Genomic DNA, 27840 nt, shown 5'->3' with positions numbered 1-27840 from the left:
GACTTTGTTTTGGCTGTATATAGTTTTGTGGACAAAGGAGGTCATCTTGGTTGCCTAATTAACTAATTAAAATACCTGTCAGGCATCTCTACCTTAACGAGAAATCGAAATAAATATTTAGTTTATGTTAACGGTTAGTTTAAATCAGCTTAACTTTTTTCCAGCCTACCCTGCTACAATAGAATCGCTGGAGTTGCTTGTCCTTCCTACTATATTGTCTATGGTTTAACTCCGGGGTTACGTCCAAACGCCACCCTCTTGACTGGAGATCTGTGTTAGAAAATAAACCTTTGTTGTTGCGGTGTACGCAAGAAGATGAACTACTTATGTTTTTAACATCACTTCACCTATTAACAATTCACCCCTAGACGTGATAATTTCATTTCAATAGTAAAAATCCGTTCTCAAAAATCCAAATAATCACAACTTCACCGAAATTCATTTTCTATTCTTACCCACAAGCCACACCCAGACCATTCATCAAAACGAGTGGTCTGGGGTATACTAGTACTCTGACCCATGCCGAGGACTTCCTGTTTGTAATGCTATATGATAAATCAGATTAACTATCACGTGAAACCAAAGACAATTGTGTTTGGTGAAACCAAATGAAAATCATTCTAAAATAACGTACTTATACCCAATTGATTCTGGAAAAAAATGACATTTGCAATAATAATCGACAAGCAGGTTCAGGTAGTAACATTCGGTTGACGAAATAGACGATACAACAGTACTGATTGGACCTACATGAATGCTACTCTATTTCACATAACCAAATGTTGTTTTTTGCTGTTGTACATTATCTTCGGTAATAACTCCGAAAGTGAAGTCTTATATCTTCAGCAGAACGTAGCCGTTAAAACTTGCAAAACGAGTCTGTTTCGATCCATCATCGCTTAAGCAGCATACAATTTATTTATTTTTTGACTCATTATTTAAAAAATACGAACGGTGTCAATATTTAAAACTGCATTTTGTCTGTCTCTAGCGTGCCTCAGAATGATATAGATCTTGGCCGATCGTATTTTTACAAAGGACCTGAATGTACAGCACTAATTTTACCCAACCTCCTGCTCGCTTCTGCTTTTCGATTATCATATTTAATCGCTTTTGCAACCGCCTGTTGAATAATTTTCGCTTATTTTTTCAAGCGCGCGAACCCAGAAATATTGCCCGTCTGCATGCTCGCATTTTAAATACATGGCCGTGGCATCAATATGTTCCTGGTGTATCTGCTCTCTGCCCTAAGGAGTTAGCATTGCCTGTATCACGTAATTGTCTCGATAATCATGTTGTTGAAACGATATAGCAGCCCTGGATTCAAACGGAACACAGTCCCGCTGTACGTTCGCGAACGAAACAAAGTATGATGGTTTGGAAGTGTCGTTCGAAATTAAATAATGGTTAATACTCATTGAATCCTCAAACTTTAGCACTAAAACAACCATTTCGACAACTCATGTGCCAGTGTTCAGTGTTTGAACAAGCGGTCAGTGTTTTTAATAAGCGAGTGAGAAAAAAAAAGGGATAAAAACATGGTCGTGTTTCCGGTCGGAAATTAAGTGATATGTTATAAAATGTAATAAAAGCGAAATATTGGGCGAAATGAGTATTGATGCCCATTTATAGCTTTACATGTGTCACCAAATGGGGACATGGTTAGAGTTGGTAGTACCATGGAAGGTACTAATCCATGGTAGTACCAGTACTAGTATACGTGGGGAGGGAGTCCAGAGAGGGAACAGCCAGCATCCCTTTTACGGGAAAATGTGAAATCTCGACGGATTTGTTTTGTACTCACATGTAATATTAGGTTTTGCGGGCTTCTGAGTTCAAAAATGATGACTAAATCAGCTAAAAAGCAAGCGTTTAGAAACGTACCTGTGCAGAAGTTGGTTTGCCAGTACTTAATCCATTTTTAACACCTAGGCTACTCTATTGACATTGGTTGTTTATTTCATGGATTTGGCACTTGAGGTAGCTGATAAGCTGTGTCGAAAACGTGCACAAAACGACCATTCTGTGCACGTTTTCGACACGGATTAAAAACCAGTTGTAAGCACAAATTTTCATATGAATTGTCATCAGTGTCAAATTACCTAGACTGCTGAAAAAAGTGAGATACTCTAAAAAGCCTGGTGATTCCATGAGATTGAGGTATGCCAGAGTTAATGTCAAGAAGTTTTATGTTTGCTTGTCAATTTAATAGTTGATCTATAGGGGGCAATTTAAATGGGCTAGCCATTCTACTAACCACCTCATGCCACTGCCCTGAGAGTTTCCACCCTTTCTTTTTTCTGTACATTCAAGCTGATGTTTTTAATTTGCAAAATCAAACACATGCTGTTTATCCCAATCAGACCTAACTGATAACTGGAGTTGCTCATCAGAGAAATAAACATTGACAAAGCAAATAAACCAATGCATGTACAGAGATGTTTTATAATGCCTGCTGCCCCCTGTGGTTGATCAAGGAAAGCAATACACTGTAGGACCACCTAGCAAAATAGAAGTAACTCAATATTTGACCACCTAGCTCATCAAGAATGTATGTAATTTATTGTTGACTGAAAAAATGAATACCTTTTTGGCTTTACCCTTCTCTTCATAGTATGCCAATACAGGTTCGGATAGTTTATGGTACGTTTCTAATCGTTTTTTAATTATTTCAGGATTGTCATCAGAACGTCCACTAGTGTCTGCTCGTTTCAATAGTCTCTCTGTCATGGTTTCATCTGTGACATCAAAGTATAATGCAAATTGGCATTCTGTAATCTGTAGATAGAGAGAGACAGAGAGATAACATTTGTTGCATTCCCTATTGACACAACTTATTGTAAATGACTTGAAAAATAAAAGAATAATTTTATAATGAATTTATAATTCATCAAGAATAATTAACTGAATAATAGTGATAATCAAGACTGTACACTCTGCAATATTTATTAGAGTCTGAATGAAATTTACAAGACTAAGACCAAAACTTGAGTATCTAAGCCCATACTTTCAAGTCATTCTAATACATTTATTTTCCTAGTCCACAATAGCTCAGTCATTAGAGGTTCTACCCGGCTTAGTCTTTTCCACAAAATGAAATTAAACGAAACCCTAACCCTAACTTGCATTTTTTTTTCATTGGCCTAATAATATCTGAGAAAATTTCACACTGTGAAACACAAAATGAATAGCGCCATCAGTGTTCAACAATTCCAAAATAGCTGTCACGTCAGGTCAGCACAAATGAATCAAGCTGTAAAGTAGGCAGAAAAGAGGTGGAAATGTGGCGATGTTTGAAGTCGTTCAAAGATGTAATAGATTACAAAATGGGTCACATGACCAAATGTTTTTCAGAAAAATCAATGAATTTAAACCTAAAGAATATTTGAAGTACAAAAAAGCATTTTATTTGGATTAAAATGTCTTACCTCTTTCTCAAATTCTTCTCCTTGGCAGACTTCTCTTGGATATCCATCAATAATGAATCCATTTGCAGTGTCAATCTTGGCTGACATAGCTTCTTTTAATAGTTCAAATACTACAGACTACAGAATAAAAACCCAATGAGTTAGGGAGTTAATCCATTCTACAATCATTTGATGTCTAATTGTCAATGTAGACATAGAGATTACTCACTGTTGGTACAAGTACACCTTTCTCCATTATTTCAGTTAGCTGAGCTCCCCTATCAGTTCCAGACAAGACCTCAGCTCTAAGTAGATCACCAACTGATATATGTGTGAATCCATACTTGGCAATCATCTTCTCACATTGAGTACCTTTACCACTTCCAGGACCCCCTAGTTAATGAATAATAGCATTTATGTCAGGGGCTCCAATTGTAACATGTAACTGAGACATAGGTCCTCTTAGTGAACCTAGCAGATCAAAATATAAGTTTTTTTCCATAAAGCTACCTAGCAGATCAAAGTAAGTAATTTTTTTATAGCACCACCTAGCAGATCAAAGTAAGTTACTTTTTATAGGGCCACCTAGCAGATCAAAGTGAGTTACCTTTCATAGAACCACCTAGCAGAGCAAAGTAAGCTACTTTTATAGGGCCACCTAGCAGATCAAAGTAAGTTACTTTTTACAGGGCCACCGAGCAGATAAAAGTAAGTTACTTTTTATAGGGCCACCAATATATTTAGGCCTGTAATTATGATTGTTATTTATAATAAAATAAACAGATTTCATAGAAAACCAGTCTATGTATGTAAGTACATTGTACTTGACAAATAAACAATGTGCAAAAATTAAAAAAAATATATATATATTTCTGCTAAAACCCATGAATTATATTTTTGGTTTGCTGAGTGTACTGTCCCTAAACAAACCATGAATATGTACACAATAAAGCATTCTACATATGAGCTATTTGTATATTGTCAAGTGAATCAGAAAGGTGGAAGTTTTGTTAGTAGTACCGTAATGTCCAAAAAAAAAAAAAAAGCCATTTAAGAAATATAGTTTTGTTTATAGTAATATAGCTGGAATATAACCATGTCAGGAATATGATTTTTTAACATTAAAATGATTGACATTTGTATCTGATCGTCAAACAAGTACTTGTCCATATTGAGAGATATTGCTCTGGAACAGCATTCAAAATCTTGAAATACATGTATGTAATTTTGAATACATGTATATATATAACATGATGTATAACGAATATATAAAATTTAAATATAATAAGTCAAAGCATTTAAGAGATATGGCTCTAGAAGCCCAATCATTAAAACAAACTGGTCGCCAGTCAGCCATTTTGAATCCAGTCTGAAAAATAAAATGATGAGCATCAGGAACCCGTAATGTCTAATCTATGTACCAAGTTTGAACGAAATCCACTGATAAATGCTTAATATTTGATGATTTTTTAGCACAAAAATGACCACCATTCGGCCAATTTGAATAGGATAGTCAAACCAATATATCTGTTTATCTATGACATGATGTATAATGAATATTTAAAATTTGAAAATATTATCAGTCAAAACAAGTCGGATTTATGGGTCTAGAAGCCCAATCATTAAAACAAACTGGTCACCAGTCAGCCATTTTGAATCCAGTCTGAAAAATAAAATGATGAGCATCAGGAACCCGTAATGTCTAATCTATGTACCAAGTTTGAACGAAATCCACTGATAAATGCTTAATATTTGATGATTTTTTAGCACAAAAATGACCACCATTCGGCCAATTTGAATAGGATAGTCAAACCAATATATCTGTTTATCTATGACATGATGTATAATGAATATTTAAAATTTGAAAATATTATCAGTCAAAACAAGTCGGATTTATGGGTCTAGAAGCCCATTCATTAAAACAAAATGGACGCCGGACAGCCATTTTGAATCCGATCTGAAAAATAAATGATGTGCATCAGGAACCTGTAATGTCTAATATATGTACCAAGTTTGAACGAAATCCATCCATAAATGCCAGAAATGCTTGATATTTGATGATTGTTTAGCACAAAAAAGGCCACCATTTGGCCATTTTGAATAGGATCGTCAAACCAATATATCTGTTTATCTATGACATGAAGTATAAAGAAAATCCATCCATAAATGCCAGAAATGCTTGATATTTGATGATTGTTTAGCACAAAAAAGGCCACCATTTGGCCATTTTGAATAGGATCGTCAAACCAATATATCTGTCTATCTGTCTATCTATGCCAGTCGGCCATTTTGAATCTTATCTGAAAAACAAAATTATTTGCATCAAGGTCCCATAATGTCCAACGTATATACCAAGTTTGAACAAAATCCATCTGTAAACAGCCAAGAAATGGTTGATTTATAGGATTTTTTAGCACAAAAATGGCCGCCATTCGGCCATCTTGAATCAGATCATAAAACAAATTGACGTGCATATGTATAATATCATGTATGATGTATGTGTGAAGTTTGATTGTGATTGGTCCAGGCATTTCTAAGATACAGGTTCGAACGCACGCACGCACGCACACACACACGCACACACGCGTGCACGTACAGACACACGGAAGTCAAAACATAAGTCCCTGTTTTCGGACTACGGGGACTAATCATGTTTTGAACTGGTTGATATGGGTGTATCATGGTTGCCAGGGACAAATCCACCCAACATCACTCATTAATGTTGTAGAAATATATTTAGTAGTTGGTGTATACCGGTAATAGCTTGCAAACCCAGCATGTGTTCATATAATACCAAGTTTGAATTGACTTGATAATGTCCATGTAGATAGTGTACATTTAAAGTCAAGTGACATTAGTTGTTATCTGTTGTACAGTGCCATGCATAAGCCATTGTAAAGTTATTGCATTTAAACAAACACCAAACATGGCCATTTTTGCCAGGAATCCATGATGGCAGCCTACTCATGTGACTGATCCACATTATTTTAGTTTTCTCATAAGAAGTTTTGGTCATACATGTTATATGTAAAATACAAAGTCGATTGTTAAAGCACTCATGAGAAACAAATTCCACAAACCATGTGACTAATAAAATTTTTTTTTTTCTCCATGCTAGTTTTGTCCATGCTACATGTATACACTTACAATGTAAAGTAATAGGTAATTAATATTGCACAGATTTTTACCCAAAACTAATCAAATCTGCGCATTAGTTTGGAGTATCTTTGTGCCAAGTTTCATCAAAATCAAATGAGTCGTTCTTTAGATATCAGTAGAACAGTCATAGAACAGCTAAAAATCAGCTAATTATCATGCAAATTAGGTAATTAATATGCATGGATTTTTACCAAAATCTAATCAAATCTGTGCATTGGCCCAGAGTTTTATCAAAAATCAATGTATGGTTCTTGAGATATCAGTGGAACAGACACACAGACACACACACAGACATACACACTAACTGCAAAAACTCCCTTTTTGTATCTTTGTGAGCTCATTTCAATATCAAGAATAAATGCATATCAAAACCATGTAAAACTGAGCCAATCAGATCAAAGGAAAAAATCTTACCAATCACAAAAATTACTTTAGCAGTTTTCAACTTTGCCAAGTCCTCTTCAGTTAGTTCTGGTGGTGTAGGTTTTTCTTCAATCTTTTCCTCACTCTTCTCACCATCTGCCACCATCTTCTCTTCATTATTTTCAGTGGATACTGCATCCTCTTTTGTTTGCTCAGATTCAGCTTTCTCTTCTTCATCATCACCTGTTGTTTTTTCTTTCTCAGCAACAACTTTCTCCTCCAAAACTACATCACCTTTTAATTAGAGAGCAGTAATTTTGTCAGTCACATCGAATAGTAATTTTTATTGCATAATCGTATCCTTATTTGGATATTGACTCAGAAAAAGGAAATTACAATAAAGATAAAAAACTGATGAAGTAACAAACTGGAAGCGCTAATTTTTTTTTTTTTAATCTAGGGGCAGCTGGTTGATTTTTGAAATGATTTTCTCTGGCACTGAAACAGTTATAGATGTAGCTTGCTAGTTTTGTTATTTTTTGGCTGTTATTGCTTGTTAGCATTGTAATCAATTTATTAGTATTTGTGTTGTTGCAATGTATTAAATTTATTTCCTTCAACATTTCAGTTCTCTCATTTTCATACAGCTTGCACTCAAGTAAGAAATGCATTTCGTCTTCAATCTCATTTTGGTCGCAAGCAGTGAACTTTCTTCCACTGCAAAGAATTTTTTGTATCGTCCTTTCTCAATTTCTAAATTGTAGGTGCTAATTCTCAATTTTGTTAATGCTGCTCTATGTTTTGCATATGTTACTGTTGTTAGATAATTTTCATACTGGCAATTTTTCTTTAGCAGTCTAAATGTTCGCAGTTTATTCGTTTGTTTTTTTATTTTATTATCATCATGCATTTGTTTTTTACTCTTGTTTTCGAATACTGTTTTGAGTTAACGCAAATTGTGTTGATTAGATTGGTGTTATAATTTGGATCATTATTTTCTCGTGATTTATTCATTTCCAGATATTTTTGATACCAGATACCCAATTAAGTATGCCTTTACCATCCATTTCTATGCCAAGTCTGTTTTCATTCTTTATTTTTATTTTTAGCCAATATTTTATCATTTGTTTTATATTAGTCAGTAAAATAGAGTGTCTATTCAATTCTAAAATACATGCCAAATTAATGGGCAATGGGGTTCCCCAACCCCAAATCCATCCCGGTTTGTTGTATGTTTTTTCTTTAATAAGAAATAATCAAATATGGAACATATGTAATAATAACAGAACCCCACGCCCTGCCCGTGGCTTTCGTTGCGTATGGAAGTTCTTTTCCTCTGAGATGCAGTGATGCTCCGCTCGTGAAAGTACGGCTGCAGGATACACCGCCTCACTCATGAAAATAACTTCCATACGCAACGAAAGCCACAGGCAGGGTGTGGGGTTCTGTCATAGAATTTCATGTGTTCGTTCACATGCTAGTTTGACAGGAAATATGTGAGTGCAGTTTAGTTTAATACTGATACCTTCTGTGAAGTTTGCATAGCCAGTTATACTGTGCATCGCTACTGATCTTATAACATGTCAGAATGTTGTTTTTTTGCTCCATAAGATGTATTATTATACATTTGTCACCGTAATGCCATAAGTTACAGCATGCCGTAATTTTGCGGTATTGCACTGGATATTTGCATCCTATCATATTAGGAAATGTGAATTTTAAATATAATGATTACACACAACATGAGTATACTACACTATATATGTCAAAAAAACAACACTTCATTTGACCAGTTCTATAATCTAAGGTGCCTTAGTAATTATTCAGAACAGTTTGAATAAGTTGTTTTTATTGGAGTGTAGACTTATTTTTGTTGTGATACAGTTGTGTTAAATCAGTGTATTTTACAGTATTTTCAATTAACCAGCCTAGTAGAGTATCTGTAGCTGTAAAACACATTGGGGTTCCGGATTCAATGAATCATTCACTGCTCTTCTTCAAATAGTTTTTTTTGATAACCGTGACTACATAATGTTTATTGTGTTTATTGACATTTTCAGTGACTATGTGACTAGCTAAAATATAATTTTTCCATCATACACTATAGCAAGATATGTTTTTGTTTTACATTTCGGCCATGTCAGCTAAACTCATTGTTGCACAGGTTCATGATAATTGTGTACTCCAGACTAGATAGATAGATAGTTGTGTGTAACACTTTATGTACACTCCTTTAACTGTTTGCTGATTCATTTCTTAGAGAGCTAATGTTGATTATATGCTTGCTGACTTATAAATATAAATTGAATGTAGATTGTTGTAGACTTTTGTGGTGACTTTTTTTCTTTTATTAAACGGTGACTTACACCTATAGGCAGCCATACGACCTTGTTTTTGTTATTGAATCATGTTTTTATTTCAAGAAAAATGGCTTTTTAAAAAATAAAAAATAATTTACAAGTAACGGAAATCCCAAGAATGTGCACTTCGGCTTAGCCACTCTGAGTCGAAACAATAATATTTGTAATTAGCTTAATCCAGAAAATAAACATTGCATGTACGCGTCTGGTCAAATGACCGGATGCAGTCACTCATTACTGATAGTTCATCGCATCGCTTTTCTCTACTATATATTACTATTCATTTATTTTGTATTGACCAAGTTTATTTTGAAAAATAGAACGGAAAAAAAAATCAAGCGAAAGCGAAACCTGCAAGTTTCTGAATAGCAGAAAGCCTATTTTTACTACGAAACACAGTCCCTCGATCTACGAAACAAAGTTGGATGAGTCGACAACAGACAAGTCGAGTGAAAACCCAAGTGACATCTGCTCCACCACACTGGATAATGAAGACACTGCCGTAAGCACCTCGAATGCTGACGATGAGGACACCACTATACTGTCACTGGAGGCTGACAACACGACATCAATACACAGGATGAGAACGTCGAAACGAAAAATATCTTCAGCAAAGTCTGCAGTGTCTGGCAACGCTTGCAGTGAACAAGTACATTGATTGAGAATCTGGCTGACCATTGTAAATGTTCTCGATGTAAAAAGGGAAAAATATATATCCATGAAGAATCTCGTTATGGCTGGGAATCTCACTTTAGTCTCCGGTGCATGCGGTCTTTCGAACATAACACATGCACGCGGGTTGGCTAAGAATACAAGGTAGTCAAAAATAGACTAATCAGGTCCATTGTGTCATGGTCATGGCATCGGTGGTTCGTAGACAAAGCAGTTACACATACATTCTTAGTTCCTGGAAATGAAAACTGTTTTGTGCTGGTAATAATTTAGGCAAGAGTTCTTCGAACCCGCCAATTCACATAGTTCATACCCACCATAGACTACACTCAGTCTAAATGACTATTTTGAACTGTAGGCATTATTCAGCGATTCTGCCGGTGACGGAGAGATAGAATCCAGGTCAGGGGAAGCCCCATGACCTCAAGATTCTTTTACCCCTTACATCAGGAACCCACGTGATCGAGGCCACCTGGCAGCGCCACAGGTCCATCACTCTGATTCCTTTCTTTCCGCCTCGAGGACTTAGACCAACGCGACGGAAAGAGAGGGTTGGGGGGACCCGGAGTCTATGGTGGGTATGAACTATGTGAATAGGCGGGTTCGAAGAACCCTTGCCTAAATTCACTACGTTCAATTACCCACCATAGACTCCGGTCAGTCAAAATGACTACCATATTTTGAACTGTAGGCAGAGTCAGACACCAATAGGTGGCGGGTTTTTCCGAGCAAACAGAAAAAAAGGATGAAAGTCTTTTCCCAGTTCGGGATGAAAACAAACTCAACACCCTAGTTAAGACCAAAAAAGGGTGCTGTCCTTGCCTGTGCTGTCCCCGGAGCAAGGAGCCAAAATGCTGCTACGGTGACAGGGTTCAGTGTGCCCGAGAAAGCTAGACCCCAACCAAATTCTGGGGGGTAGTAAACTTTCGAAGTAAAGACCGAAACAGTTCTGCATGAGGACATAGGCCTGGGAGCTCCCAGGGGAGTGCTGATGGTAGAGAAATCTGTCCGCATAAAATGCCGGACTGACTCATTGCCTATGCGCAAGGATCCTAGCGGTCGTTCGAGATGGGTCAGCAAACCAAGACTGACCCGCTACGACGGGGCCCAACCTAGAGAGACCCTTATCAATGGATTCGGTATCTCCTAGATGGTAGTTGATAAAGACGTTCTGCGCTCTCCAGAAGCCTGCCCTCCATGTGTGTTTGAGGGGGGGCTGACGCTAGCACTAGCGAGTTAGCTATCGCACAGACCTCATGCGCTCGTACTTGGTGTCTCTGCGAGCTCCGTGTCGAGGAATATAAAGTATTAGACCTCTAATACAGTCGCAGTAAACCACCTGGTTATGGTAGTTGGGGAGGCCAGCCAATCCTGCCTGCCTGGGCCATAACACAAAGATGTGTGCCTGGCACCCCGTTCCAAATCCTAGTACGGTTTGGTGGCAACTCCGTGCTCGAACCTGGTAGAGAAGCAATTCCTCATAACCCTTTGGGCAGACAAAATTTGACAGCTGGGGGATGACGATCGGGTGAGGATCGTGTCCTGGGATTTGGTTCTAGGCGAGAAACCCGGTTCGTGTCTTTAGCACAACTTGATTGTCCATAATGGCGGTACATCATCCGAGAAGGACAATGCCCCCCCAGCTCTGGCCGACGCCTACCTGAGGCAAGGACCAGTAGAAAGACTATTTTCCACGTCAAAAATTTGAGTGGTGCTTGATCGGAGAAGCTCAAAGGGCGGTCTGCTTAGAGCGGACAACACAGCCGACAAGTCCCAGTTGGACGGTTCCCTTGTATGGGGTCTCAGCGTCTGGAAAGCAGTAAATAGTCTCCTAATAATAGGATAATCGGTCTTGTTCCCGTACGTTTGAATGGTGGGGGACAATGCCGACCTGTAGCCAACGATTGCTGCATAGGACAAACCCACTTCGTCAAACCGGTGGACGAAGGAGCCTACTACCTGGCCAATAGAGGGATGGTATCGACCAATCTCCCTTCCGCTACACTAACCAGTGTATGCTCGCAGCCTGGAAATGTAGGCCGCATTGGTGGAATCCCTGCTCGCCCTGGCTAGGACGTTGGCAGCCCGCTCAGATAAGGCTTTTGTATGTGCGGGTCTGATGAGAGCCTCTATACGTGTAAGTGATACCCGCTGGACTCGTGGTTGTGCGCCGTCTGGTTGGTATGGCAGGTCTGGTAAGTCCGGTAAGTCCGGAAGCACTGCTGGTGTTTCGACTATCGTTTCCGACAGAAGTGGAAACTAGGCCCTGCTTGGCCAATTGGGTGCAACCAATGATAATATGCAGGTGTGCACCTGTCGAAGTCTTCTCCGATGCCCGGTGGACTAGCGGGAAGGGAGGAAAGACGTACACAACTAAGTGGGTCCGCGGGGTAGCAAAGCGACCCTGGCCCAGGCTCCTGGAGTCAGCAGGAGTGTTACGTATGTCGGGAGCTTGGTGTTCCGGGGTGCGGCAAACGGTCTAACCCTGAACCGTCCACAGTCGAAACAGCCTGGAGGCTACCCACTGGGGTATCAGCCACTCCGTGTTCTGGGGACAGAGTCGCCTTGAAAGGGCGTCGCCAGACTGTTCCTCACCCCTGGAAGGTGGTGTGCAGTTAACTCCACATTGTATTACAGGCACCAAAGAAGGATTTTGCTCCGCTAGGACTGACAACGATGGGGGATGCATCCCCCCTCCTTCTTGAAGGAGACCACTGCTGCGTTGTCTGTGCGGAGCAGGACTCTGTGGTCTCGAACTATGAGTAGAAAGCGTGGTAGTGCTAAGTACACTGCTCTCAGTTCGAGTCGGTTGATATGGTGGTCCCGAAACTTATGCGGGAGTCATATCCTTGGGCTTGTTCGTCCAATAGATGCGCTCCCCAACCCTGGGGGAGGCATCTGTCACCAGAGTCATACCTGCGGTGAGCGGGTCCAAGGAGGCCCCTCTGCCCGAGGTTGGCCAGTGACAACCACCAGGGCAGGGCTTCCTTCACTTGGTCCAAGATCGAAACCCGCTGATCTAGTTCCCATAGGAGAGCTCGGCGTTATAACAAGTGTTATACCGGGCGGCTGCGTAGTGCGGCTTGGTCATCATATCGATGATCCATTTAGTTCACGGAGGGACACCGAGGGAACGCTGACTAGGCATTCGGCTAGGCTGCTTAGCGCTAAGCAATACGCTTGAAATAGCTAAGCCAAGCTTACCTCTGTGTCAAAACTCCATGCCCAGGGACACCAACTGCGCGTTGGGTCGAGGTGGGACTTGTCGATTTACTAATGAGCCCAACTGGTGAAGTAAATCCTGTGTTAGCCTGACACGTTTGGCTATTACCCCTTGCCCGGGTTGTTGGTAACCGGAAGTCTGGGTACGGATTGAGGTGTACGTGCATAGGTACGTGCAGGTAGGCCCTGCTTAAGTCAAAACGGTGGATGGAGAGAACAACCCTGAATGGTGTCTCCATGTAGAACCGATCGAGGAGCACGTACTGATTCAGTCTGCCTAGGTCCAAAACTGGACGCCTGCCACTTGTAGATTTGGTACTACTTGGGTAGAAGCCTGGACTTAGTTTCGGCTGATGTACCCTGTGTGTGGCGCCTTCCCTAAGCAAACTGCTACATCCTGTCTGATTGTTTCCTCCTTGCGGGAGTCCCCTGGCAGTGCCCAACAGGGGAGACACTGATGGGGGAAATGGAGATTTCAGCGGTATCCCGTAAACGGATATCACCACCTGGAAAGGTCCAGGGATCGGTCACCCGCCGTCTTCAAACCGGACTACACCAGCACAATCTGTGTTAAAGACAGGGATATGTGGCCATGTGTCCGGCAGTTGGGGGGGGGGGGGAGGAGGGGGCGCTCCCTTCCCCCATGAGGTGAGTTCCCCAAGGCCTGAAGTAGTCACTAAGTTGTGACCTGGCCACTCACCGAACACGTGCCTGTCCCCCTCCCCCCGGTTGCAGAGGTGAGCGTCAAACATGCCTCCCCTGCTGCCGGGTAGACGTCTGCCCAGAGAGAGTGAGGAGCCACCACCCGGCTCTTACCTCCCTGGGGGCGCGCCACTACCCTTCCCTCCCATGGAAGGGTATAAGCACTTGCCTCCTGGCTGACTCTGGCGAGCGGACGACGCCCTAAGGCGTTGTGTTTTCTGTGCTTGGGGTGCCCTCCGCTTGCCCATAGCAGGACCAACTGGCTAGCGGATTCGATCTGAACCCTCTGGTTCATTGCACTCCGAAGCTCCGAGACTGTACTCACCATTCCCTGAACAAAGAGGGTGGAGGATGTCCAGTCTGTGTCACTGAGGTGGGGACGTACCCCAGCTCAGCTTGTCGGCGAAAACATGTGCGTCTAAGGCCGCGTCTCATAGCACAGTAGTGGCCCTAGCCAAGAGAGCCAGGCGACACTAGGGGGTGTCGCATGTAGATGTGCGGTGGCCCACCAGTAAAAATGTCGCCTGGTCTAGGAGGCTGGTGCGTTCTGCCTCCAAGGTCTCCAGAGTGCTGGGCACACATAATAATGCGCTCAAGCAACTCTGCCCCAGGGCTGGATGGGTCGTCTTCAATTGGCAAAGACACCCATGGAACGCGGCTATCCCCCTTTGCCCGGTTTGCCAAATTCGTGGTACCGGGGTCTGGGGAAGGAGCCTTGGAATCCGGTTGGGGGCGTTTTGGTCTCATCCCACGCTATGGGGTCTGATCCCGAAACCACACCGACGGGGTAGTGCTAGATAATTCAACCAAGATTCATCTGTCACAAACAATCGGTACTTGAACCATCGAGTAAGATACCACCACATAGAACGTTTGGTCCAGTGGGAAGTGTTGCCTAATGTTATCCCCACCCGGGGCCTTAAGCATTACATCCTCCGTGGCTGACCAACGCCGCCCATCAACACCGTTTGCGTGCTCTGCGCCCCACTCCGCACTCAGACGGACAGGGAGAGACGTGCCGACGGGGTTGCTTTGGATCCCGACGCCTGTGATCCCATAAGCATTGAAGCAACCTTAGGTGGTCGCTTTAGGATCAAGGGTGGGGGTATATTCATTGTATCACTGGGATCGATGATACTCCGCCTCACCCCAAAAGCGTGGCTCACCGAGTCATACAGATGGAAGACTCTGAGGGGCCGCCCGGAGTACCGGCTGTATCCGACGTGAGCGAACTGCGTCTCCTTTCACTTTAAATATGTGAGAGGGAGCATGTTCGACTGTGCGTCTCATGACAGGGTCGGTTCTCTCTGGGGACGCCCGTGGGTCGGTAAGAAAGGAGTCAAAACCCACAGCGGGGACCGGACACAAGGATAAATTCGTTACCGTTGTACGGTTATCGCGTGACGAACCCTAGCTGGCTGAAAGTGAGGGGGGGTCAACGTGTGCCCTGCCCTGAAAGCCCTGGCCTTGGCCCTGAAACTTGGCTGCCAGCATCCCGTTGGCATTCAGTGCCCGAGGCTCCAGAGAAGGCCTGGTGCAATTAGCCTGAGCCTCGGCCTCCCCCCAAAATAGTGGGAGAGCCGTGACTGGGAACGGGGGTTCCCTGGAAGAGACGTGTTTGAATGCAAACATGCTTTCGTGTCTCTTCCTGCTTGCCCACCGAGGGGAGACAGTGGAGACAGCTCGCTCCAACTGCGTCTGATCTATCCAGCCTGCCAGGGACGCAATTGCCCCGACAGTCCTTCGACCAAAGCCCTCAACTCGGAGGCAAACCCGGCACCGTGCGAGGAAGGGTCCACAAAGAGACCCGCAACAGGCCCCATAGGAGGAAAGCCTCCAGGGGCACAGCCTCGCTGCAGCCGGTAAAATCGGGTAAAACACCGCCTGAAAAAACAGACTGTGAGGATGCCCTCCGATCAGCAGGGGGGACCGAGAAAAATATCGGTACCTCCACCGTCGGGCCTCTTACTCGACATCCCGGTACATAAAGTACCAGTAGCCGAGTGTGAGGACTTTCCACTCATGCAAAACACGCAACTCACTTTAACCGATTTGTTTACTGGACGCGCGACCTTGCTGTGATGCGATCAGTCTCAGCGATTTTGATGGCTCTGAAAGAAAATCTCAGGCCTCAGGACTCCAGTGAAAAAAAAACACGCTTTCACGCAAAAAAACCCAAACCCCACATGTAGCTACGACAAAGTATCTCGGATGCGGGTTCTATGCTGGTAAATTCTGAATATAACCACTGCATGGTCGACTCGAAACACGAGGAGACCGGAAAGAAAACGGCAGCGAGCCCTGGTGCTGTCATTACATCTATATATTGCTAAATACATTGTAAATGAAAGACGACATGCATGAGGGAAACGTTTTACGGTTGTAAAAGGTGCCGCCATGAAAACCAACTGGTTACGTAGTGGCGCCGGGTTTTAATTTCTTTGTTGTGAAAAATACTACACACAAAGGGGAAAATGACATGAGGGTAAAAATGGAAAACTTACCCTACCAGCTACAATGTCAGATGCCGTGCAGCGGCAACAACCCAAGCTATAAACCCGGACGGGAAAGAAGCAGGCGATCCAGCAGAGCTCACTAGATTTCATCTCCACCTGAGGCGGAGAAAAAATCAGAGTGATGGACGGCTACCTGTGGCGCTGCCAGGTGGCCTTGGTCACCGGCAGAATCGCTGATTAATGCCTACAGTTCAAAATAGTCATTTTGACTGACCGGAGTTTATGGTGGGTAATTGAACGTAGTGAATTGTATAACAATCGTACTGCAAGTTGACAAAACTAAACTAAACGAAACTCCGATTGTAACGAGTTATAGAGCAAAACCGACGACCTGTAATTCACGACAGTGCTGTCAGCAAGCTTGACTGACTTGCTTCCAAGCAGATTCAGTCAGCAAATAGTAGGCCTTTTTTTACTTCAATTACGATTTTTAATTGATATTCAACAACAAAAGTTTCATTGACCGTATTTAGTAAAAATAAAAAAAGCGTAGCTTTACTGAGTATTCGCATCTTATTATGTAGTTCTGCTCTGATGACATTTCGCTTGGTTCAGGTGCCGTGGCTTATGAGAAAGTTCAACGGCCACATATCACGTTTTGTACATAAGCAATTGTTTGTTGTGATATGGTATAACACTCGAAACTAAGCTTGTCAAGCAAATAAACCTAAATTGATAACGGGATTACACTGTTTATTCAAGGGCGGCCATACTTCGTTCTCACATTGCTTTTTACAAATTATCGATTTTTTCGACCATGTACCAAACGGGTTGTTTTGATTTTTATAAAACCAGACAATAGCTATCTTAAACATCAAAAAATAACTGAATACGATGTGCTGAACAGAAAATATCCTCTCGACTGTACTACTTTTGTTTTTTGAGTCTTTTCAGCCATTTGAAACGTAACGTGTCTAAAACCACAAAAATCAAAGTATTATTTCATGACTAATTGACCTGTGAAAACAGAGCACTCTAATTTATTACAGAATTCTTCTCAACCACTTTGTAAAAGAACTAAACAATTCAGAAACTATCTCTTTTACATTATTGTTGAGAACATTGTAGTCTTCCTTTTCTCATAAAAATTTGTTGGCTAACTGTTTTCATTTTTCTAGTAGCAGTAAAAATAGGAGAACAATCGATTTTGTTTATTTAGCAGTCACGTGACATTAGTGTTATCATAACTTTTGGATAGAGTGGCTAGGGCTACAACAACATGTAAAAATTGTTAGTCATTAATCATTATTATTATTTTTATCAAGCTTTTTCCGTTTTGCCCAACGAAAGTCTACTACATCCTTAAATAAACAATGTTTGGAGAGAAACAAATCCACACATGCGCTAGTCAGTAACATGAAGCTGCCCCATGCCACAACCTAGATCCAAAAAGTTGTCTGCTTTCAGTGCTTTGATTGTTGTCGAATTCAGTACAATTTTACAATAACCAATGTTAGTTACAAAGGTCATCAGGAGGTCACTGAGAGAGGGCTTATATACAGACAATGCACTGTGATTAATCCTTACCTGGTTCTGCAATGTTCATCATATCGCTAGCTTCACCTAATGCCTCAGTTTTGCAGATTTTCTCATCAATCAACTTGGCTATTCTCTCCATGTTATTCTTTAAGGCATAGTCTTTAGCAGTCATGGTAGATATAGGTGTCCTGACAGGGTCACCATCTACGTCTGGTAAGACCCAGTCAAAGACCTGTGGCAAACATTAATAATCATTGTAGATATGACAAAACTACTTCCTTTGGTGCATTCTAATCACATGACTATGATAATTACCTGATATTTATGCACTAAGTCAATGCCTTTATTAATCAGCATCTCTGCCAGATCTTCATGTTGGTTCACAATTGCTAACATCAGCAATGTCCACTGGCCCTGCAATAATGGTTTAGGTATAGAAGAGAATCATAATTACCATATTCATGCAGATTTTCAGCACATGGCCAAAATAATGTTAATCCCTAAGCTGACAAAAAGATTAACATTGTTGCATTCAGACAAATGCGATAAATGTTGACCCAAGCCAAACTCCAATAATTATCTCAAAGCTTACATTACAATATATAGTATTTTGAAAAAAACAAATAACCTGCCGTCTCAGCAATGAATGTCAAAATACTGTGATGAAAAACTATTCTGGTGGCCATGTTTTACGATCATTACCACATTATATACCTAGAATACATTACCCTGTTACAGCATTAATAGTGATCAAAACTTTTTAAATACAATTAGGATTTTCAATTTTTGTCAAGTTTATAAATATATGCAATCTGCTAATATTATTTATGAATTCTTTTTTCTAACAACTGATTCGATCCTAGTCAACATTCAGACCAACATAACTCAGCATGAGCTGGGGATGGTCCAGACCCAACTGTCATCTGAATGTAGTAAACTTCATTACAGGTTTTGACAGACAATTACTAATTTTATTTTGAGAAATACGTCCCTCATTAGTAATCATTAGTCTAAAAATAATTACCGGTATGATATAAATTATACTTTCTCACCTTCTCACCTACCTTATCACTCTTGTATTCATTGGAATCTACTTTAGTGTTGATGGATATACCTTCATTGAGTAATGCCTCAACAGCCGCCACATTTCCTTCCCATACAGCCTCTTCTAAGGCCTGACAAATAAAAACTTCAAGTTAGTGAAAGTTGTAAACATTTTAGTTGATTATTACATGATTTGATTTGTTTAGTTCATTTTTATAGAGAAATATTGTTATATATATATGAAACCAGACATGAAACCCAAAGCTTAATTAGGTTCAAGTAAGAAATCTTTGGACGGCCAAGTGATGAATTGATCTACATAAACACTGCTATATTTTTTGGTGATGAACAAATTTTTCATATTTTTTCCCCCTCAAATTCAATGTCCTTGATCTCAATATTCTCCTTCTTGGCAAGTTACAATCACAATTGATGTTTGTGTCTGGCAATAAACTAGTATGTATCCTGTCAGAACTGTTTCCGTATAATTTTTGTTATGTGCCTTTAAGACGAGCACCAGAAAAAAAAAAAAGATTAGCTGTTCGTCCGACTGCGCACAGAACGCTTCTGTTCTATTTGCGTTGTGTTCTACTTTATCATTGACATCTGTGTGACTTTACTGTATACGAACATTAATATATATTAGGTATATCACAGCATTCTAATTACAAGTAGAAAAAGATGTATAATAATTAGGTCACATGAATACCGCAAACTATACACTCAGGCAGTACAGAATTTCATTTACATATTACTGGTATATAGTGATATGTCAGTCAATCACTGTATTACCTTCATGCACACTTTGTGGTATTCTTGTAATAACCTTATATTATTATTACTATACATCAGTCACTGTAACATCATAAGTTACAGCGTGCCATAAATTTGTGGTATTGCATTGGGCATCCTACCATATTAGGAAATGCAAATTCCAAATATAGAAAGATAATGCGTGTAAGCGTTCTCTAATAATAAAAACAAACATGACAGCCTCCAGGGTTTGATTGGCCTCCACACAAAGAAGTTTGCTAAATCTGTTCTAAACTTTGGTGGATTTTGGCATTCCCGTGACGTATCATTGGGAGGAAAAGATGTATAATAATAAGGTTATTACGAGAATACCACAAAGTATGCACTCGGACTGTATGTAGTCGCATCAACCCTGCAGTCTCCTGCTTAAGTGTCTTGTGCATACTTTGCAGTATAATGGTAATAACTTCATATTATCTTACTGTAAACAATACATACCTGTATTCCACTAGCTCCTCTAGATCCAGGTCTGATTGGAGGCAGTGGATCTCTTTTACTCATAGGTGGACTAGTAGACACTGCAATCAACCATGTCAATAAAAGAAAAAAAAATGGTAAACTTCTACATTAAGTTCATGAATGAACTGTTCACAGAGACATTGTATGAAGCCACTATCATAGGTGTCATAGAGTCACATGTTTCATTTATACTACTGAAACTCAAGGTTATGTAATACATTGTTCTGACCATTGGCTGACTGATGGCCATTTTAAGGTAATTCCCATAAATCCACATTTGCATCTTTTTCTTTATGCCGATTGCAAACCACTACAATAGTATTCATATGCAAAGTGTAATAGCTAAAGATAACTGGACATAATTTAATAATAATAACTTTATACACAACTAAATCATCAGAGCATTTAGTAAGGTAAAGAGAATAACAAGTCATAAATAAACAAATGTAATAAAAAGGATATTGTTACCAGACAAAGTGCTCAGTCTATACCAGTATTTAATTTGTGAAATTGAGGCCTTCAATCTAATAGGAATGTGTCATTGTATTAGCTACAAATCTGTACATAATGACAAAGTGACAACCCTGTGTTTAATAACTTTTACAGCAGTGCTTGCATCTTTTGAAACATTTGATGATTGCTTCGTTCTAGCCTTGATCACACTAATTGACTGGTGGCATGCTGAGTGTGATTCACTATTTCATAAGGAGCACAACATGATGATTAGTCTGTTATTCTGTATTTATGATAGTAAATGCTAATTAAGAATTTAGGTTTATTAAAATAGCTGACAGTCGGCCATATTTGATTGAATTATAAACAAAATTGACCTGAAATAGAAAATGACTTACAGGACAGACAACCAGAATATGAATTATAAGAACTTCATCAGAACAAGAACTACTTAGAATAATAATTAAAATACCTGGAGCTGGTGTTTTGGGGGAGAAAAATTCAGCATCAATGATTGTAGCTATATCATAAAATGCAACATCTGCATCCCGATCACCATCAATCTAGAAAAAGAATTTCAAATATTTTTATTTATACAATATTTTAAATTAATATGTAATATTGAGCAAAATGGAAACGTTCAATACTCAGTATCTTGCTGGTTGCCAAATATGCTCACCGTTCTAACAAGACCTTTCTGCTCAAAATAGTCAACAATTGGTTTTGTGTACTCTTTAAAAAAGCCCAGTCTTCTATGGATTGCTTGCATGTTGTCATCAATACGACCGCTTGTTTGTCCACGCTTGAGAAGGCGAGATTGAAGACGAAATTCGTCACAGTCTAAGTATATCACCATATCAATTTCACCAAACTGAAATTAAATATTAAATAAATTGTTAAAACACTTGTTTAGCTATATCAAATTACATTAATTGACATTATTATCTTAGACTAGTGAAATTGTAAATATTCTTTCAAATGTGTATTTTCACTTCATAAAACAACCATTACTGTACATGTATTCTGCTGAAACATTACACTACATGTATACATCTGTTACGTATTTCTGTGTTGTGTTTAGTGTTATTTTGTTTTGTTTTTGTGAATGCGAACAAATTTAGCATTGAGCTATAGGAGACGCCCATGGATTGTCTATAAAAGGGTCGTCAGACTTGAATTCGTGGTCATTCATTACAATACCTCGCGTGGTCAGCAGGTGTGTCAAGGTTCTGGTGTTGCCATGTGATGTGCGAGACAATTGTGTGCCCATTCACCGCACATACTTCAACACCGTCACGTTTGGTCGTACGTTATCAATGCTGCAGTACTGCTATGCAGTTCTTCGCTGAGTTCAGCAATTACTTCAAGGGCCTATTCACTGACTGACTACTACAGCTGAAAGAACCATAAGGTGCATGAACATCGCGGACTGACTATCTCAACTCGTGGATGTGGACGTCACTGTCTCAAGTAGGTATTTCCATGTCGCTGTTCCGGTGTTTGTGTACTTCCGCATTACCGTAGCCATAGGTATATTTCTAATGGGGCTGACTGTGTTGACGAACTGAACTAAATTGTTTGCGTACATAATATTTGTAATTATATTGAATCCTTATGATTTGTATTTGTACGACAGTATATTGTAATTGATCAACTGCTTTAAGGGGCAAGCATTCTGAATAATTGTATATTTCTATTGAGCTGAGATATTGTGGTGTTTCTGAAACCACTGTTTAAATATAGTATTATTTGTTGCAGCGATTACTGTGGTGTTTCTGAAGCCACTGTTTAATTAGTTGAATTGGAGTTCGTTGTTGTGAAACCCAGCTGTAGTCTGGTGTTAAGATAATATATTCCTAGGATGTTCAGAACGCTTGGCCTAACTTTGTAACGAACTGAATACAACATGAATGCCGGTGATATTATGTATATTGTATTTGACGAATATTGAAATTATTGTACTTTATTGTATGTAACTTTTCATATACTGTACAACCCAGTGATACCTCGTGAGCACACTATATATATATATATATATATTTATACAAATACAATATTTATTTCTGATAACTTGTTTTTTGTGTCATTTCTTGTTGCGATTCCCTTGTTTGAGTTGGAGTCAACGGAAAGATTGGTGTCTGACCGTCATTCACTTTCGATTCAAACTCGGCCGTAACAACATCTATTATAATAATAATAATAATAATAACTTTATTACACTACTAAAAAACCTTCAGAGGGTTTTTGTATGGTAAGGAACATAAATACATACAATACATAAGAGATAAAAAAATAAAATGTTAGTAAAATAAAATAAATTAATTACTTTCTGTGGTTTTAAAAATTGTGCTCTTTAAGTATTTTGCTAAAGCTATTTTATTCTCCATAATCTTTTTAAATATGGAATTCACATCCATTGTGTAAATATTTATTGAACACTCATCAAACAGTTTTTTTCTTTGTTCTATATAGCCAGTACAAAATAGCAGGAAATGTTTTTCATCTCCTAATGCTTTAGTGTTACATTTATTACAGTGTCTATTTTCTAATTCTATTTTGGGCTTTGTTCTTCTACCTAATTCTATTTCTAAGTTGTGGTCACTCAGACGGAATTTTGAAAGCATTTTCCTGAGACTGAAATTTGAAATGTTTTGCAAATAATTTTCCATATTATAGCTTACTTTGAATAGTTTGTATGTTCTCAGTTTTGTTCCCCTATTTTCATTGGTTTCACTGAAATTTAGTTTTTCTCTCCATCTTTGAATATAAAACTCAGATAGTCTGAGTTTTACTTTTTTTAGTATTTGATTCCAATTTTCCATATTGTGATCATTTTTTATTTTAATTAGATCATGTCCCAGTGTAGCATTAATAGTCCTTACCCAGTTTGAATTAATTTTTATCATTTCATCCAGGGCTAATTTTAAAATGTGATTATCTGGCAGACTATATAGTCTATGGCAGTATTTAATTTGAGCCAAATTAATTTTTAATTTTACTGGTAACCTACCAAGTTCTGCTTTCAAACCACTAATTGGCGTCATTTTACTCACTCCTAGGATAAACCTGTAAAAATGACTGCAAACTTGCTCTAAACTGTTACTGTCAGTTGTGATTTCATTGGCCCAGATTTCTGCACCATACATGAGTATAGGTGAAATTAATTGGTCGAAAATTTTCAAACTAAGTGCTGGTGAAATTATTTTGTGGTTTAAGACTGTTTGTCTGATGCTGAAAAGAGCCTTCATTGATTTATTTTTTAACATAGATAAGTTTGTTTTAAATTTCCCATTTGGAGTAAATATTGCCCCTAAATAGCAAAACTCGCTAACAGCTGTTATGTCTTGGTTGTTGATTTTAAAATTCATGTTTTTAATCAGTCTGTTGCTGCAATTAAATACCATGACTTTAGTTTTCTTTACGTTTACTTCTAAATTCCAATTTATACAATAGTCATTTAATTTGTTCAGACAGCTTTGTAGGCCGTCTTCCGTTTCTGAAATAAGTGCAAGGTCATCTGCATATTGGATGCAATTTATTGGTTTCTCGCCCATTAGAACTGGTTTATCAATTTGATCCCCAAATAATTCTGGCAGATCGTTCAGAAAAATGTTAAATAAAGTTGGTGATAAATTGCAGCCTTGCTTAACTCCACAGGTAGACTGAAATCCATCAGTTATACCCTCTGACAATTTAATTTTATATTTAATATCCTTATACATAGATTTTATTATTTCATAAAAGTTCCCCGTGATACCACTGTTTTGTAACTTCAGAAAGAGTGCATCCCTCCAGATGCTGTCGAAAGCCTTTCTAAAGTCAACAAAACATGTGTATAACCGTCTTCCAGAACTGCTGCTTTTATTTTTATTATAAATTGTTTTTTCAACTGCTGTTTTTAACAGGAAAATTGCGTCTGTCGTTCTCCTGTCTTTCCTAAAGCCAAACTGCATGTCGGTAAATAAATTATTTTCTTCCAAGTATGTGGTCAATCTTTGATTCATTATGCCAGTAAATAGTTTTGAGAGACAACTTGTTAATGCAATAGCTCTATAATTACCAAGATTTAATTTGTCGCCTGATTTGTGTAGTGGAACAAGAATCGTAGATTTCCAGGTTGCAGGAAATTTTCCACTATCTAGAATACAGTTGAAAAGTTTCTGTAAACATCTTATCATTAACTTATTTTTGGTTTTCAACATTTCATTGGCAATGCTGTCATCAGCAGCTGATTTATTGTTTTTTAGTTTGCTAACAGCGCTAAGAATTTCTTTGTATGTGATATTTGAGTTTAGATATTGGTTGGGAATTTGTCGCATTTCTTTTTCTATAAGATTATTTTGTAACTCATGATTTTTAATGTTTGTTTTATTATAGAGTTTTGAAAAATGATCAATCCAATTTTTTCCGGATATTGTTGTGTCTTGATTTTTGGTCTTTTGATTACGTAGGCTTTTCAGCACAGACCAGTACTCATTTTGGTTGGCACTGTCCATATGTTCAAGTTTGGACACCAACATGTTTTTATATTCTCTTTTTTTATATTTTATAAGTTTTGTATAATGCTTTTTAAGAGTATAATATTGGTGTTTGATATACGGGTTGGTTGGTTGTTTTGTTAGCAACTTAGAGGTACTAATTAATTCCCTTTTTAGTGTAGAACACGACTTATCAAACCATTGTTGTTGTTTTGGTTGTTTATAGTTTTTATTATTTATTGTTCTTTTATTGGTTACTTTTTTAAGGCAATTATCTGCTGCATTAATTAATATTTTGTTGAATTGATCTGTTGGTTCATTGACATCACTGTCTTTGAAATCATTGGCAAGGTAGTTTTTGAACATTGTTTCAAAATTTGAATTTTGTAACATGATTTTGTACTTTTGCTTTGCCTCAACGTCCCAAATGAATTTTTTACAGTGCGGTTTCAATTTATTCACAAGCTTTGTGTTCTTGGTGTGATTGTAATTTACAGTTAGTGAGAAACCAATAGGACAATGATCTGACAAGTAATTAATATCATGAATTTTAAGATAATCAATATGTCTGTGTAAATCCTTTGTGCTAATGCAGTAATCAACTGTACTTGAACCGACCGGATTATGACAGGTAAAGTTTCCATTTAAATCACCTATCTTCCTACCATTGGCTATTAAAAGATTATTTATAGTACAAAGATCGACTAATTGTTTGCCAAACTTATTGTTAGTTTTATCTTGGGTGTGCCTTTTTTCAAAATTTTCTAAAGTGTAATTATTTGGAGTGGGTACATGAATGTTATCTCCAAAAGCAATGTAATCAATTAGATTTCCAGTGCGACTATTGAAATCACCTGTTATAATTACCTGGCCCTGATTGGAGAAAACTGTTATTTCTTTTTCTAAAATGCCAAAGTAGTCAACATCTAAGTGATAAACCGAATTTTCGGGTGGAATGTATATACAACCCAAATAAATATCATTTTCTAATGAGAAAAATTCCTTGTCCAATTTACACCAAAGGAAGTCGTTAATTTCAGACTTTATTTCCCTCAGCCCTCCCCTCAACCCTGATTTAAACAAAATTGCCACTCCCCCAGAGTTCCTCCTACTTCTAGCTGATTTGCATTTTCTGTCTGTTTTAAAATAACTATAACTATCTAATACATCTAATGAACTACTATTACTACCTAGACTACCTAACCACGTCTCTTGTAAGCACAAAATATCAAATTTCTTTAAAATAGAAGTAAAATCAGATTCTACACACTTAGCACCAAGGCCGTGAATGTTCCAACTACCTACATTAAGATTAGTCTGCCTAATACTGTTGACAGTTGTTGTTTTCATCATTATTCTATTCTCTAGTGTATTATAAATGCCATACACTATATGTATACATCTATTATAAATGCCATACACTACATGTATACATCTATTATAAATGCCACACTACATGTATACATCTATTATAAATGCCATACACTACATGTATACATCTATTATAAATGCCATACACTACATGTATACATCTATTAAATGCCATACACTACATGTATACATCTGTTATAAATGCCATACACTACATGTATACATCTATTATAAATGCCATACACTACATGTATACATCTATTATAAATGCCATACACTACATGTATACATCTATTATAAATGCCATACACTACATGTATACATCTATTATAAATGCCATACACTACATGTATACATCTATTTTGAATGCCATACACTACATGTATACATCTATTATGAATGCCATACACTACATGTATACATCTATTATAAATGCCATACACTACATGTATACATCTATTATAAATGCCATACACTACATGTATACATCTATTATAAATGCCATACACTACATGTATACATCTATTATAAATGCCATACACTACATGTATACATCTATTATAAATGCCATACACTACATGTATACATCTATTATGAATGCCATACACTACATGTATACATCTATTATAAATGCCATACACTACATGTATACATCTATTATAAATGCCATACACTACATGTATACATCTATTATAAATGCCATACACTACATGTATACATCTATTATAAATGCCATACACTACATGTATACATCTATTATAAATGCCATACACTACATGTATACATCTATTATAAATGCCATACACTACATGTATACATCTATTTTGAATGCCATACACTACATGTATACATCTATTATGAATGCCATACACTACATGTATACATCTATTATAAATGCCATACACTACATGTATACATCTACTATAAATGCCATACACTACATGTATACATCTATTATGAATGCCATACACTACATGTATACATCTATTATAAATGCCATACACTACACGTATACATCTATTATGAATGCCATACACTACATGTATACATCTATTATAAATGCCATACACTACATGTATACATCTATTATAAATGCCATACACTACATGTATACATCTATTATAAATGCCATACACTACATGTATACATCTATTATGAATGCCATACACTACATGTATACATCTATTATAAATGCCATACACTACATGTATACATCTATTATAAATGCCATACACTACATGTATACATCTATTATAAATGCCATACACTACATGTATACATCTATTATGAATGCCATACACTACATGTATACATCTATTATGAATGCCATACACTACATGTA

General features: G+C 38.4%; 1 protein-coding gene across 2 annotated transcripts in view; it reads right to left on the bottom strand.

The window, feature by feature from the left end:
* The window catches only part of LOC100367780 (uncharacterized), a 55259-nt gene that overhangs the window by 5973 nt on the left and 21446 nt on the right, over nt 1–27840 (bottom strand). Inside the window, exons 6-15 of one of the 2 annotated variants that reach the window (XM_085492396.1) lie at nt 21329–21520; nt 21122–21212; nt 20176–20255; nt 18933–19055; nt 18196–18294; nt 17929–18112; nt 6981–7223; nt 3637–3800; nt 3429–3545; nt 2587–2778 (exon numbers count right to left, since the gene is read on the bottom strand). In XM_085492396.1, coding sequence (XP_085348522.1) covers nt 2587–2778; nt 3429–3545; nt 3637–3800; nt 6981–7223; nt 17929–18112; nt 18196–18294; nt 18933–19055; nt 20176–20255; nt 21122–21212; nt 21329–21520 — 1485 coding nt within the window. The remainder of the gene's footprint in view (nt 1–2586; nt 2779–3428; nt 3546–3636; nt 3801–6980; nt 7224–17928; nt 18113–18195; nt 18295–18932; nt 19056–20175; nt 20256–21121; nt 21213–21328; nt 21521–27840) is intronic. The other variant, XM_085492397.1, reaches the window with a different exon arrangement.

Source organism: Saccoglossus kowalevskii, chromosome 17, assembly GCF_978046115.1.
Source record: "Saccoglossus kowalevskii chromosome 17, keSacKowa6.1, whole genome shotgun sequence".
Classification (NCBI taxonomy): domain Eukaryota; kingdom Metazoa; phylum Hemichordata; class Enteropneusta; family Harrimaniidae; genus Saccoglossus; species Saccoglossus kowalevskii.
This window is presented reverse-complemented; position numbering and strand designations above follow the sequence as displayed.